The following is a 15665-nucleotide window of genomic DNA, read 5'->3' as shown; positions in this document are numbered from 1 at the left end:
TGGATTTTCAACCCTCCCCATGCATCCCACTTCGGGGGTGTATGGGAAAGGATGATTGGAGTGACACGGAAAATCTTAGATGCTATGTTATTGCGTGCTAATTTGAAGGAACTAACTCATGAAGTACTAACAACTTTTCTAGCAGAAGTTTGTTCGATAGTGAATTGCAGACCGCTCGTACCAGTCTCGACTGACCCTAATGATTCTTCTATTCTGACACCTAATACGTTACTTACTCAAAAGGAAGGAAGTCTTCCAGAGACATTGCCCGAGTTGGATACGAAACAATTGTACAAATCTCAATGGAAACATGTTGTTGTTCTTTCTCAGGAATTTTGGAAGAAGTGGCGCGAACAATATCTATCAAATTTACAACAGCGACGTAAATGGAATACTTCAAGTGATGATATTAAAGAAGGTGACATAGTTCTTTTGAAAGACAGTGAACTAAATCGTACTTGTTGGCCAATGGCTATTGTCGAAAGAACATTTCCGAGCAGTGATGATCATGTCCGAAAGGTACAGATTCGTGTGGCTAAGGATCGTAGATGTTATGTGAGACCAATTTGTGAACTCATCCGTTTGCTCTCTGAGTGACTATGTAGTGATTTGATGTTTATAGACTGTTTAACAATGTTTAAGGATTGTAAGGTTTTATTTTGAAATTAACCTTAAAAGAGTTATTTAGTTAGATACATGTACAAATACATTATTTTTTGGTATATAGTGATTTCAGTAAGAAATCAGGAGGGGAGTGTGCTGCCCCGGATTTAATTTTTGCTATGGTTAAATTTTTACCAACACCGTTTTTTGGTTATTAGTCATATGACACCGGATACGTTTGATGTTCACATTACGCTTTGTCACAAAACATAGAATTTAGGTGTTGGCCCCTCATGAAGTAAGTTTATACCTTTTTTATTGGTGATATTTGATTAATTAGTGTATTTTTATAAACATTATAATATCGAGGCGTTGAAATTATCTGTAAAATGGGTGCATTTCAATGAGACAAGGAACGTCCTAAATATTGAACTTTACGGGAAATCTGTAACATTAATTGAAGTTATTTTTGTACGATTGTGCAGGTTTATTTGTATGTAACCTTTTGATATAATTGAAATGAATGTTTAGACAAATTATTACTTGTATTATCAAGACATTTTATGCTCAAATATTTTTACACACATAACATGCATAACAGGATGAATTTTACATGGTACATAATTTACTGATGTTTTATTCTAGAGACATTTTACATTTCAAACAATTTATGATTTGTTCCGCATTGATATTTGAAGTAACATTACACCTACATGTATTTTCAAGGAAATCTTAAAGATTGGACTAAAACTTTATTATGTAATTTTACACAATCAAAGCACTGTTAGTACTGTTTTGCATTTTGGTTATAATTTTCAGTATGTTTATTTTTATGTGAAATATTGGAAAATGTTTTGTTTCTAAATACCTTTTACTTATGATTGTATTTTTTATGTTGTAGTTTTGTACCCTCTCCGGGGGTTTGAATAGCAATAAAGCATAGAACATTGCACAAACCAACTAAGTACATTACTGCCAAACATGACTGTTTATTGAAAATTACATATTTTCTGTAATGGCCCTGTTTTTCTGTAATGGCCCTGTTTTTTCTGTAATGGCCCTGTTTTTCTGTAATGGTCCTGTTTTCTGTTATGGCCCTGTATTAATGCCCAGGTTGTCTGTATTGAGCCCAGTTAGGGTTTTTAATAAAGTGAATAAAATAAAGTTGTAAAGAGTATAATACCTTTTTGTATTTTATTTAATTTAGTAACCAGCAACCGACATTAAAGAACCATATAAAGGGATCACTGTTCATCCTGTTTTTCAACACATAACTTCTTTCAACTTAATATCTTGGATATTTGGTATATTTAAAGCTTTATCATTATGAAGTACAAATTATTTTTTTCAAACTAAACTGTCACTAAAAAAGTAAGAGAGTACATCAAGTTGGCAGCAACACATACACTTTTGTTCAGTTGGTTAATAAATGTATTAAGAAATGGGTGCTTTTATAATGGCCCTGTTATATGTTCTCGGTCAGTAATAATGGCCTCGGATGTCTGTAATGGCTCTTGGCGTTGCCTCAGGCCATTACAGACTTCCTCGACCATTATTACAGACCTTGGACATATAACAGGGCCATTATAAAAACACCCATTCATTAATACTATAATATTGTGTTTACCATTTTAATATATTGTGCCTAACATTTAAAAAAAATGGGGTTATCATTTTAATATATGGTGCTATTCATTTTACAATTTATGTTTAATATGATTTTATAGAATAAAATATATATGACTTTCTTTATAAATAAACTATTTCTTCATTTCAGTTATTATCTATAATCCCTGACGTTTATTTATAGTGATTATAAAAAATCACTATAACATATATATCTATATTGGAAGCCAACAAACAAACATATATAGTTATCAAAGGTACCAGGTTTATAATTCAATACGCCAGACGCGCGTTTCGTCTACATAAGACCGTCAGTGACGCTCAGATCAAAATAGTTTTAAAAAAGCCAAACAAGTACAGAGTTGAAGAGCATTTATGACCTAAAGTTCCAAAAAGTTGTGCCAAATATGGCTAAGGATATCTATGCCTGGGATAAGACAATCCTTAGTTTTTCGAATAATTTATTCCTTTGCAAACAGTATTTTTTTTAAATGACCATATAATTGATATTCATGTCAACACCGAAGTGCTGACTACTGGGCTGGTGATACTCTCGGGGTCAAACGTCCACTAGCAGTTGCATCGACCCAGTGGTGTAAATAGTTATCAAAGGTACAAGGCTTATAATTTAATTCGCGATACATATCTTTCTGTTTTTATTTCACTGTTTTTATTTCACTTCTGGCGTATTAAAATTTTGAACTTGTTGCCTTTTGTTGGCTGTTGTTCGTGTGATTCTTTGTCAATTGTGTTCTCCAATTTATTTATATTGTAGTCCTGTGTTGTCATTTTGATGTTATATTTCACATGGCCATAAAAGTGCGAGGTTTGGCATGCCACAAAACCAGGTTCAACCCACCATTTTTTCCTTTAAAAATGCCCTGTACCAAGTCAGGAATATGGTCATTGTTATATTATAGTTCGTTTCTGTGTGTAATACATTATAACGTTGTGTCGTTTGTTTTCTCTTATTTTTGAGTGTAAATTCACATTGCGATAAGACGTGTCACGGTACTTGTCTATCCCAAATTCATGTATTTGGTTTTGATGTTATATATATATGTTATATTTGTTATTCTCGTGGGATTTTGTCTATATGTGTTACATTTTAGTGTTATGTCGTTGTTCTCCTCTTATATTTAATGCGTTTCCCTCGGTTTTAGTTTGTTATCCCGATTTTGTTTTTTGTCCATGGATTTATGAGTTTTGAACAGCGGTATACTACTGTTGCCTTTATTTATTTGTCATTCAAAACACTGCACCAACAGAATTGACTACCACAAGGCCTTTAGAAAAACCGAATTTGCTTCTCCATTGATACTGTGAAAAGGTGGATAAAAAAACTTCGCGTTCACCTAAAAATCGGGACAATAGAAGACATGCATTGATAGATGTTTCTCTCGTGCTACCAACAAGGATCCAATATCATCGTAGGAAACATCGTAATAATATGCGCATGTGACCATTTATAACATTACATAAGAGAAAGTCACAAAAAAAAAAACAACATTAGGAGCAGAACAGTAGAATAAGATCGTCTACAAATTACAAAAAAAGTTGTTCAATGGTAAATTGAATGCCACACACAATAAACACCAATTCGCACAGTTTATAGTCCTACATATAAAGCTTTATTACAACTTTCACATACACTTAACATTTACCAATATAACTAAACATTGATCAATGAACCATGAAAATGAGATCATGGTCAGATGAACCATACCAGGCAGACATGTACAGCTAACAATGCTTCCATACAACAAATATAGTTGACCTATTGCTTATAGTTTAAAAAAAAATAGACCAAAACACAAAAACTTAACACTGAGCAATGTACCGTGAAAATGAGGTCAAGATCAAATAAAACCTGCAAGACTGACATATAGATCATAAAATATTTCCATACACCAAATATAGTTGACCTGTGACATATATTATTAGATAAAAGGACCAAAACTCAAAAACTTAACTTTGACCACTGAACCATGAAAATGAGACCTGCCTGTTGGACATGTACACCTTACAGTCCGACCATACACCGAATATGCTAGACCTATTGCTTATAGTATCTGAGATATGGACTTGATCACCAAAACTTACCTTGTTCACTCATTCATGAAATGAGGTCGAGGTCAAGTGAAAACTGTCTGACGGGCATGATGACCTAGCAAGGTACGCACATACCAAATAAAGTTATCCTCTTACTTATAATAAGAGAGAATTCAACATTACAAAAAATTTGAACTTCTTTTTTAAGTGGTCACTGAACCATGAAAATTAGGTCAAGGACATTGGACATGTGACTGACGGAAACTTCCTAACATGAGGCATCTATATACACAGTATGAAGCATCCAGGTCTTCTACCTTCTAAAATATAAAGCTTTTCAGAAGTTAGCCGCCGTCGCCGCCGCCGCCGCCGGATCAATATCCCTATGTCGAGCAACAGTTACAGGCTCGACAAAAATCTAGTGAGATAATTTTTTTGTTCTAATTGAGATTGTGACACGGTGATGACTGCTGATATAAATATTTGGTTTTTTTTGGGGTTCTAGTTGAGATTGTGACACGGTGATGACTGCTGTACCCCAATTTGTCAATTGTGACATCGAATTTTTATGTGCTGGTTTAAGTTGCAGTAGTCACCACTTCGGTTTAATCATGTATATCTATTATATAGTCATTTTATAAAAAATATACTATTTGCAAAAGTATGAATTATTCTAAATAATAAGGATGTTCTTATCTCAGGCGGAAAACCCTAGCCGTATTAGGCACAACTTTTTGGAATGTTTGGTCCTCAGTGCTCTTCAACTGTGTACCTGTTTTGGCTTTCGAACTTTTTTCATCTGAGCGTCACTAGTTAGTTTTGTGTGGACGAAACGCGTCTGGCATATTAAATTTTCAATCTGATACCTTTTGTTAGCTATCATTCGTGTGATTCTCTGTCCTATATGTTCTCCTATTTATTTGTAATGTAGTCCTATCATGTAATGTTGTCATTTCAATGTTATATTAAACATTGCCGTAAAAGCGAGAGGTTTGGCATGCCACAAAACCAAGTTCAACCCACCATTTTATTCTTAAAATGTCCTGTGCCAAGTCAGGAAAAATGCCCTTTGTTATAATATAGTTCGTTTCTGTGTGTGTTACATTTTAATGTTGTGTTTCTGTTGTGTCGTAGTTCTCCTCTGATATTTGATGTGTTTCCCTCAACTTTAGTTTGTAACCCTGATTTGTTTTTTTTCTCAATCGATTTATGAATTACGATCATCGGTATATTACTGTTACCTTTATTTACCTATTATGTCTGTTTTGTTCACGCATCGTTGTACATATAATGAAATTTGATGCGACTGGCATTTGAGTGAGTGGTTTAGCGCTATAATGCCAGGTTGAATCCATCATTTTCTACATTTGAAAATGCCTGTACGAAGTCAGGAATATGACAGATGTTGTCCATTCGTTTGATGTGTTTTATCATTTGATTTTGCCATTTGATTTTCCGTTTTGAATTTTCCTTGGAGTTTAGTATTTTCGAGATTTTAATTTTTAAAGGATAAGGAATAAATGTTTTAGGCAAGATAGAGGAAGTTACAAATTCTCAAAAGCACTCTGTCAACGATCTATATGATATAGTGCAAAACAGCGAGATCTGACAACTATCGTTTTGAATGTAGCCAGAGAAACATATTTAGCATGAATATGACAGTTCTTGTCAATTCGTTTTTGATGCGTTTTGTTATTTGATTTTGCCATGTCATTATGGACTTTCCGAATTGATTTTCCTCTAAGTTCAGTATTTTTGTGATTTTACTTTTTGTCACTTGAAAAGAAACTGAAAATAATTTTAACACCTTCGTCACAATTGTTGCTTCTTCTCTTGTCGACAATTTTCTACCAGAACAAAACATAATTGGTGTTAATTACACAATATTCAAACATTGTTACAGTAAAGTTACCTAGAATTATGTTTAATTGGAATTAACATACAAATTAGGCAAAAGAAGACTTGTCTGAATAACCTAAATTTTTAATTATATCAAGGAAACGGAATTTGATAACTTTCCTGCAAAACTCGTCAAAGACGAAGCAATTACTACGGCAAATCATATACCTTACCTCGCATATCTATCAATTACGACTGGGATAGTAGAAGAGGAACTTAAACTCGCAGGAATGAAGCCTTTTTTCCACAAAGTACACCAGACATAGTAAATAAGACCAGTGAGGATCCTATGTATCGTCTTATTCTTGAAATATCTGCATATAATCAAACGGAGACTCATCTGATCATCATAATATAGTCTGGTTTTCGTTGCTATTATTCAATTGATTGTTGTCTTCTCCATCTATTTGATAACATTAAATTACCAACGCCAAAAGATTTATTTACAGTAATGGTAATGACAGACTTTGAAAAGCATTTGACACAACTGACCATCAAATATTATACCAAACATTCAGTTCTTTGCGTGAAAGATGTAATATGGTTACGTTCTATCTAATTGGACGGAATCAACTAGTTCGTGCATTGAATGGGTTTAAATCTGAATTTTTGGCTTTTTCTATCTTACGTCAACATGTCCTCAATGCTCTTCAAATTTGTACTTGTTTGGCTTTATAACTATTTTGGTATGTAGACGAAACGCGCGTCTGGTGTATTAAATTATAATTCTGGTACTTTTGATAACTATTTACACCAATGGGCCGATTCCACTGTTGGTGGACGTTTCGTCCCCGAGAGTATCACCAGCCCAGTAGTCAGCACATCGGTGTTGACATGAATATCAATTAATTTATATAATCATTTTTATAAATTTTCTGTTACAAAACTTTAAATTTTTCGAAAAACTAAAGATTTCCTTATCCCAAGAATAGATAACCTTAGCCGTATAACTCTTTGGAATTTTGCGTCCTCAATTCTCTTCAACTTTGTACTTGTTTGGTTTTATATCGTTTTTGATATGAGCGTCACTGATGAGTCTTATGTAGACGAAACGCGCGTCTTGTGTATTAAGTTATAATCCTGGTACCTTTGATAACTATTTACATCACTGAGTCGATGCCACTGCTGGTGGATGTTTCGTCCCCGAGAGTATCACCAGCCCAGTAGTCAGCACATCGGTGTTGACATGAATATCAATTATATGGTCATTTTTATAAATAGATTATCTTAGCCGTATTTGACACAACTCTTTGGAATTTTGGATCCTCAATGCTCTTCAACTTTGACTTGTTTGGCTTTATCCTATAGCTATTTTGACATGACCGTCACTGATGAGTCTTATGTAGACGAAACGCGCGTCTGGCGTATTAAATTATAATTCTGGTACCTTTGATAACTTATTTACACCACTGGGTCGATAACACTGCTGATGGACGTTTCTTCACCGAGGGTATCACCAGCCCAATAGTCAGCACATCGGTGTTGACAGGAATATCAATTATATGGTCATTTTTATAAATTTTCTGTTACAAAATTTTGAGTTGATCATTTTTGCCATCAAAATTTCAAATAAAATTTGCTAAATATCTAATTGGTGTAAATAAAGCTGTAGTTAACAACGCATTTTTTAGTATGTTACCTATTGTAATTGTTGGTTTTTGGTGCCAAAGAAGAAATGTATGCTTCAGATGCATTTATATGATGTTTAAATTTACCAAATGGTTTGGCAGGCAAATACAAAAATACTCTTTCAAAAATAGGGTGCAGTCATGTATTGGAAAATCAAAATACTTTCCCCCCAAAAAAAACAAACTGATTAATGCTGAAGGGAATAAATTAGCTGAAAGATATACAGATTTCTGGGAAAACAGTCTTTTTAATGACCAACATAATACCAATGGAAACTAATCTAAGAACATGTAGAAAATAAAAAAGTGATTACATATAAGATTTTTTTTTTAATTAATAAATTTAGATAGATACATGAAAGCTAATTCAGATCAGATTAAGTAAATAGTAATCTAAATAATAAACAGCGAAGACACCGTAAATAACTTTGAAAAAAAATTATATCACCTCTGTAAAAATAGGGCTGGAGATGAATATCACAGAAAAACGTAGGCAAAAAAAACTTTAAACGAGTTAGAGAGTTTAGGTTAATTTTTTTTCAACAAAACGTCTTATGAGGAAAAATTTACATTAATTTTATGTTTACATTTAATGAGTATGACAAAGCTAAAATTATTGTTAAGGGGGTTAATGATTTATATGTACTAAGAAATAGCCTAACAGACAAGAAAAACTAATTATGTAATGTAATAGACATTTGTGATTATTTTGTATTTTTTGTATATTTGTTATGTTATATTTAATAACACCTCATTACAAATATTTACTTTTACTTTCAAATTTGCAAAATTAGCATTTCTTCAAAAATATCTAAATATACGAGATACATAAATGATATGAATGTGACTTAAACTTAAATAATGTATGTTTGTAAATATGGTCAGGTTTGTCTTGGTATTTACCCAATATTTGTAGATTACACCAATAGAATGATTTGATTTTATCTTATTTGCACACTCTTGAAATGCATTATTTGTAAACAAAGGTGCTTTTGTTGCTACTCTTTTACTATTGCATTTACATACATACGACTATTTACAGATTGAATTTCATTCGTTTACAAGAAAAACACAAAGAGAATCGGAAGACGAACAATTCAAGTATCATAAACTTCTACATTTTAATGGCCTTCCCGCATTTTGCTGAATTATTGTATCCTTAATTGATTCTTTATGTTTTTACCTCTTTCATTTTTTTAAGAGCATTCCAAATTATATTTTCGTAAATAGATTCAGGTGCATTCTGATGTGCAGCGAAAAAAACATCCATTAGCCGTGTAACAGTTGCACCATGTCCATACTTATTCCTCCATTTAACAAGCAGGTCATGACATGCAGGATCTGAGGCCCGAGGATGTTTATATTGTATGCTATCGACATCTGCTTGTCCAAATCCTAGACATGTTCCAAACGCAAATAAATGGGCTGGGGCTATTGCTTTACTAAAGTACAAAAGGTGAACATCTTGTAAATATTGGTTTTCTTTCCCTGGTGGCATTCGGTTTCCAATCCACTCCTCTGAAAGAAGAGCATACATGTCAATGAGATATCATTTCTAAGACAAATATGTAACCCTACTATCCAGAATCAAGGCATCATCAGTGCTGTGCATTAGATAATTTCTTCACAAAAGATTTTAAGTTTTGTACAAAACAGCAGTTGTTACAAGATCTTTTTTCTAGTATTGAAATTGCTATACTTGCACTCTTGTTAAAAATTTCTCTTACTTTTGAATGTATTTATAAAACATAAGTTTGTTCTTTCAACGAAAGATACTAAACAGTTAAGTACACTTTTTTAGAAAGTTGTTTCATAGGCAATCATGGTGGAACATTCTTTTCCAGAAGTTGTTTCTAAGGGTGTTCATTTTTTTTAACGAAAAACGATTTTCACTCTTTACATAGTATTTCCTTCATGTTGTGTTGCAGAATGTAGATCATCATCCTATTGTCTTGGGGAAAACAAACTGACAGTGTCTTGCCCTCCCCCGAATAAAACCAAGAAAAAGACGAAAACACAAACTGTGCATAAAACAGAACATAGAACAAAAAATGATATGCAACAAAAAAACCACCAAAAACAGGTGTTGATGTCAGGTGCTCATGAAGGAAAAGAAGATCCTGCTCAATAGGTGGTATCCGTCGAGTTGCTGAAGTAAGTAAAACCCGGTGATAAGTCTAATATGGTAGGTCACAATCGAGGACAAGAGGACATGACTGTGGAAACGACTGTTGCAGTTTATCCGTCGTCGTATGTAATACATATATTCCATAATGGTTTATCAACTCGTGACTACTTTGAACTCTTGGTTCAATAGCTTCCATGTAAGCACCAATTACCGCCAAACAAGGAAATCATGATAGGAAATGCAAGCTCTGAAATATGGTATCAAATGAGATATATATTTACTCCGTTTGCAGTTGCTCCTGAAAAATTGAAAGTTTGCAACTGGGATGCTGAAATAGTATCTTTTGTCGTTAAGTTTTGTTCTCAGCAGACCATTATTGTCAGTGTCAATATAAACGTTATTGTTTTTTAACAAAGTTTGATTTATTCCTCATGAAAACAAGATAGTTGTATCTACATTGGTCATACTTTTTTTATGAAACAAAGCAGGAGTAATTATGTATCTTTTGGGTTTAGTCGAGAATGGGGAATTTTATACTGGTGTAAAAGTGTAGAAACGTCAAATATTTTAATACTATTTCAAGAGAAAAGAGACTTAGATTGTCCTACTCAAATAGATCTTTTAAATTTCAACATCTGATTCACGTCGCCACTAGCGTAGATAGTTTCACTAGAATTTTGATGCCTTTTTATCTCATAACAGACTGCCAAACGGACGGACAGACTCACGGACCAGAAAACATTTAAGTGTCTCTAAAGTGGCATATTTTTAAAACACAGTTCGGGATTTACAATATGTTGCAGGACTTCGGTTCCTATTTACGCTGTATAATATTTTAAATGTCAAATAAATAGTTCGTGTAGAAGTAATTTCCGCAAGTATTGAGAAATTAAAATATTGTGTTAATAGAGGCATGATACCCCAACATTGGTAATTCATACCGTAGCAGTGGATCTTTGCAATCGATGTTCTGTAGAGTCTATTTTTATCAAATGATCTCACTGTATTTAGTGTGAAACTCGTGGTTTTTTTTTAAATAATGATACATTCTTCCATTAACAGTTTGAATATATGGGATTAAGAATGGACATTTCTAAGACATTTAAAATACTAGAATAGTATCATAGATTTCTTATAAATCAATTTGTTATACACAATCTCATATAACTTAGATTTTGATTCTCTAATTAAAGGGCGTTTATCTGTTTTGCTATACCATTAACAATTATTTCTTGCCTATATTTGGTAAATAAAGGCAACAGTAGTATACCGCTGTTCAAAACTCATAAATCCATGTAAAAGAAACACAAGTTATGGTTTTATTGTCAACAGGTTCACCAAACATTTTACCAAAACATAAAGATGTATATACTAAGGGAGAGTTTGATTATCATTGTCTTGTTATAGTGGTTGCTGAGAAGCCAAACATTGTAGGTGATATCGTACTCCCCTTGTATGTACCAAGTCAGGAATATGACAGTTGTTATCCATTCGTTTGATGTGTTTGGGCTTTTCATTTTGCCATTTGAAAAGGAACTTTCCCTTTTGAATTTTCCTTGGTACTTCTGTTATTTTTCGTACGTCCAAAACATATTTTCGCCACATTTAACTTTCTAAGGAACTACAAAACAATCATACATTGTAACCAGCTTGACAGTGAGAAATTGTAACGTGTACACATTTCTGGACTGTCAAAAATTTACTCTCTGTTTAAGAACAACAAATATATTTGGCATATTTTTTTCAGGATAGAATGACGGACTCATTATTTTTTCAACAGACTTGACAGAACCGTGTGTATGCTTAAAAGATCTGCCAGACACATTCTTCGTGTACTTCGATATTTTAAATGACGAGTGGGTGTTTATCGCGCACGACAACGAGTGTAGCGTCTTGTTGAAACCACAAATAGTTCATTTATGAACCTTCAGTGATTTGTTTACCTACCAATTGTCTCATCTTCATCTTCAACTTCTTCTAAAACTGTATTCTCTATTTGGTCTGCAATAGAGTCATATGCTTTTTCATCTTTACGTAACGAACTGATAAATTCTTTATACCCTGCTGGTTTACTTCTAATGAGGATGGTTACAAATGTTCTGTTCTTTTCTTTTTGTGTAGGTTTTGAGTTTATTGTTTCCGAATCATCTATGGTAAAAATTTCTTCAGTTATCATATGATCTAATATATCAACAATTACCAGTTCATTTATGATGGTTTCGAAGTTTTTCAGTATCTTTGATTTATTGTCGTTCGTCAGAGGCATTGCTATTTCTACAAAGAAAAAAACCAAACACTTTGTGCATTACTGCTGAAAAGACTTGAACAATAAATCAAATAGTAGTTAATAAACAGTGATTACAGCTAGTCTGATTTAATATGTTCAAAAGTTAAGAGCAACGCCTTTTTATAACATGATGTATTTATAGTATGTTAACAAATGTGTCTTTTAAGGAACCTTCCAAAAACAAAATCTAATAAAAAAAATTAATTCTGTACAGCATGAACATGAACACAGCATTCAACATTTTGATTTTGAGAGGGTTCTAAAATTGATTTGTTTTCAGTGAATGTTTTTAACCATCTTAATAGTCCAAATGAATATGACGTCATCAAAAGCTATATTGATTTTTTGCTGTGACCTTTTCTTCCTACACAATTTTAATCCTGGTTTCTATGTTGAGTTTATTTTTCTACAACGTCGTAACACCTAACCATATTTGTTCCGTTTTGACTTTGAGAGGAAATTGAGATTGATTATTTACTTTGTTGAACAATGCATACATTTTCTTAGCATAAATTAAATTTAAATTTTATTATGACTGGTTTGACAAAGCAAATTCATTTTATTTCACAATTTTGTCATTCAGTTCTATTTTAATAACACATTTGAATAGAAGATCCATCAGTCGAAGGTTTGTTCTAATTGGCGTACTAAATTATAATTCTGGTACCTTTGATAACTATTTACACCACTGGGTCGATGCCACTGCTGGTGGACGTTTCGTCCCCGAGGGTATCACCAGCCCAGTAGTCAACACTTCGGTGTTGACATGAATATCAATAATGTGGTAATTTTTATAAATTTCCTGTTACAAAACTTTGAATTTTTCGAAAAAACTAAGGATTTTCTTATCCCAGACATAGATTACCTTAGCCGTATTTGGCACAACTTTTTGGAATTTTGGATCCTCAATGCTCTTCAACTTTGTACTAGTTTGGCTTTATAAATATTTTGATATGAGCGTCACTGATGAGTCTTATGTAGACGAAACGCGCGTCTGGCGTACTAAATTATAATCCTGGTACCTTTGATAACAATTTACACCACTGGGTCGATGCCACTGCTGGTGGACGTTTCGTCCCCGAGGATATCACCAGCCCAGTAGTCAACACTTCGGTGTTGACATGAATATCAATAATGTGGTAATTTTTATAAATTTCCTGTTTACAAAACTTTGAATTTTTCGAAAAAACTAAGGATTTTCTTATCCCAGGCATAGATTACCTTAGCCGTATTTGGCACAACTTTTTGGAATTTTGGATCCTCAATGCTCTTCAACTTTGTACTAGTTTGGCTTTATAAATATTTTGATATGAGCATCACTGATGAGTCTTATGTAGACGAAACGCGCGTCTGGCGTACTAAATTATAATCTATTAGTACAGGAAAAAAGAAAGGGGTCTGTGAAAAAATTACAACTGTACTTAAACATAATAAAGACTTTCGACTGATTCTATCTATTTACAAACAAAAAAATAAGGTTTCTCCATCTATTAGGTAACTTATACTTACCGATCAATTAGTGTTTGTTTAGTTTTGGAGGTTTATGCATACCACTCAAGTTTTGTGGGCGTGACATTACCCAAATGAGATTTTACTAAGAAAATACCTAGTTTAAGATGTTTTTCGGCTTACCACTTAGGTAAAAGAGCGAAGTTTCCTTTACTTATATCCTACTTGATTTAGAAGGAAAATCACACCTTGTTATCGAGCAATTGACTACAGATACACGATAGATATCGTCACAACAACAGGTGATTTAAACTGTGTAAAATGATTGGAAAATTGCATGAAATTGAAGTAAGCTTTTCTTGAATTTAGCATCATCTGTTGAATGATAAAAAAGGAATCTCAAAATCAGGGTAAATTTACAATGATCTAAAACATAAAATGCATTAACAATTTGTTTATCTAGACCCTGTCATGCTTTCATCATTTTCCTCAACACATCTTCTCTCAGTTAAATGCCAGTAAGTGCATCATGTAATCTATGTGATTCTTTGGTCAAACCAGTTCTTACATATATAACAATGAATCTTGCTATATGGACATCAACATGATCTAGTATAGAGCAAAGAAAATAAAACTTTGTGTGAGAAGTTCACTTATTAAGTAAACATGACATATTGTTCTAGGAGAGAAAACAAGGTAATCCTATTACCTAGGTACAAGCCTAGAGATATTAAATTATCTGTGTGCGGAAGATCTAATTTAATCAATAACGAAAAATATGTCTCGCTGTCAAAATAATATCTGAGATTCCTGACTGTAACTACATGGTTTACGACCGCAAACGGACAATCTTCACTGTACCGTAAACAGACCTAAGACAAAGGCAATGTAACATATAAGAAAAACTAGAGCACACAATCGGTGTGTATAATGTAAGGTATCTATTCAGTACATACATTGTAGGAACATATTTTACCTGCTCGACAAAGTTTGAACCAGGAAGTAAATTACCTTCCAAGAACTATGAATGATAGGTTGAATCTTAATTTTTGGTGAACCCAATTTCATATTAAAGATCATTAAACAATTTCGGCACTTTTTCTGATGTCAGTTCATTTGTATTATTAACAGTATATATCATGGTAAGAAATTAATATACCAGCACTGGATTCACTGGAAATCTAATATGGGAGTACGGAGTTCCGCAATGAGCAGGTGCGACAAAAATCAAGGGAAATCATCCATTTAGGTGCAAAGGTCATTGCAGATGAACAAACAGATAAAATACAAAACGGATATCGTGAATATGTTAAAACGTTAGTAAAAGAGGGACGAAAGACACCAGAGGAACAGTCAAACTCATAAATCGAAAATAAATTCACAACGCCATGGCTAAAAATGAAAAAGAAATACAGACAAACAATATTACACATGACACAACATAGAAAATCGTTGCGCAGATGGAAAAATATTTTGTTGTTAAGCAACACATGGTAATTTTGGAATGATGAAGATAGGTTTTGCAAATGAAAAAGGGAGATACTGGACGGTCACAGGTACCAATGGTGCATTCATCTTAGTCTAAATAATTATGACGTCTTTATAAAATCAGGACATATCGGTTTTTTTTTTTTAATTTGACGTTGGCGTTTGCCAGGAAGTCAATTATCCCAACTAAACTACAAATTTATACGACAAATGAACTCATCATAAATAACCAGGATTGTAATTATAGACAATAGACAATATTTATTTGCACAAACACATATACATTACATGGTTATGGCATACAGTATTGAGACAATAAACTGACAATAATTAAATTGACTATAATTAAAGAAGTGTGACAGTGGTATTCACCCGAAAACATACTAGAAACATGTGTGTACTGACAGTTAACACATTAATAATATTCATGAACAAACAAAAGAAAAAAGAAAAAAGAAAATGATACATAAAAAAATATATAAATCATACGGATGTTCTTAATAAA

At 33.0% G+C, this 15665-nt stretch overlaps 1 protein-coding gene across 3 annotated transcripts; it reads right to left on the bottom strand.

Annotated features, from left to right (window-relative positions):
• Positions 1 to 8036: 8036 nt before the first annotated feature.
• LOC143045409 (uncharacterized) lies at positions 8037 to 14987 on the bottom strand. 3 transcript variants are annotated; one of them, XM_076217893.1, is made up of 3 exons: positions 14832 to 14987; positions 11884 to 12210; positions 8037 to 9326 (listed from the first exon to the last, which is right to left on the bottom strand). In XM_076217893.1, the coding sequence occupies exons 2-3, from the start codon at positions 12200 to 12202 to the stop codon at positions 8980 to 8982; spliced, it is 666 nt and encodes a 221-aa protein (XP_076074008.1). In that variant the 5' UTR covers positions 12203 to 12210; positions 14832 to 14987; the 3' UTR covers positions 8037 to 8979. The 3 variants fall into 3 exon arrangements, with proteins under 3 accessions (XP_076074008.1, XP_076074015.1, XP_076074022.1); XM_076217900.1 differs by having other exon boundaries at positions 14649 to 14981; XM_076217907.1 differs by lacking the exon at positions 14832 to 14987 and adding an exon at positions 14684 to 14806.
• Between the last annotated feature and the right edge of the window lie 678 nt (positions 14988 to 15665).

Source organism: Mytilus galloprovincialis, chromosome 1 (genome assembly GCF_965363235.1).
Source record: "Mytilus galloprovincialis chromosome 1, xbMytGall1.hap1.1, whole genome shotgun sequence".
In the NCBI taxonomy this organism is placed as follows: Eukaryota; Metazoa; Mollusca; class Bivalvia; order Mytilida; family Mytilidae; genus Mytilus; species Mytilus galloprovincialis.
Note: the sequence above shows the minus strand (reverse complement) of the source record. Positions and strands in the feature narration are given on the sequence as shown.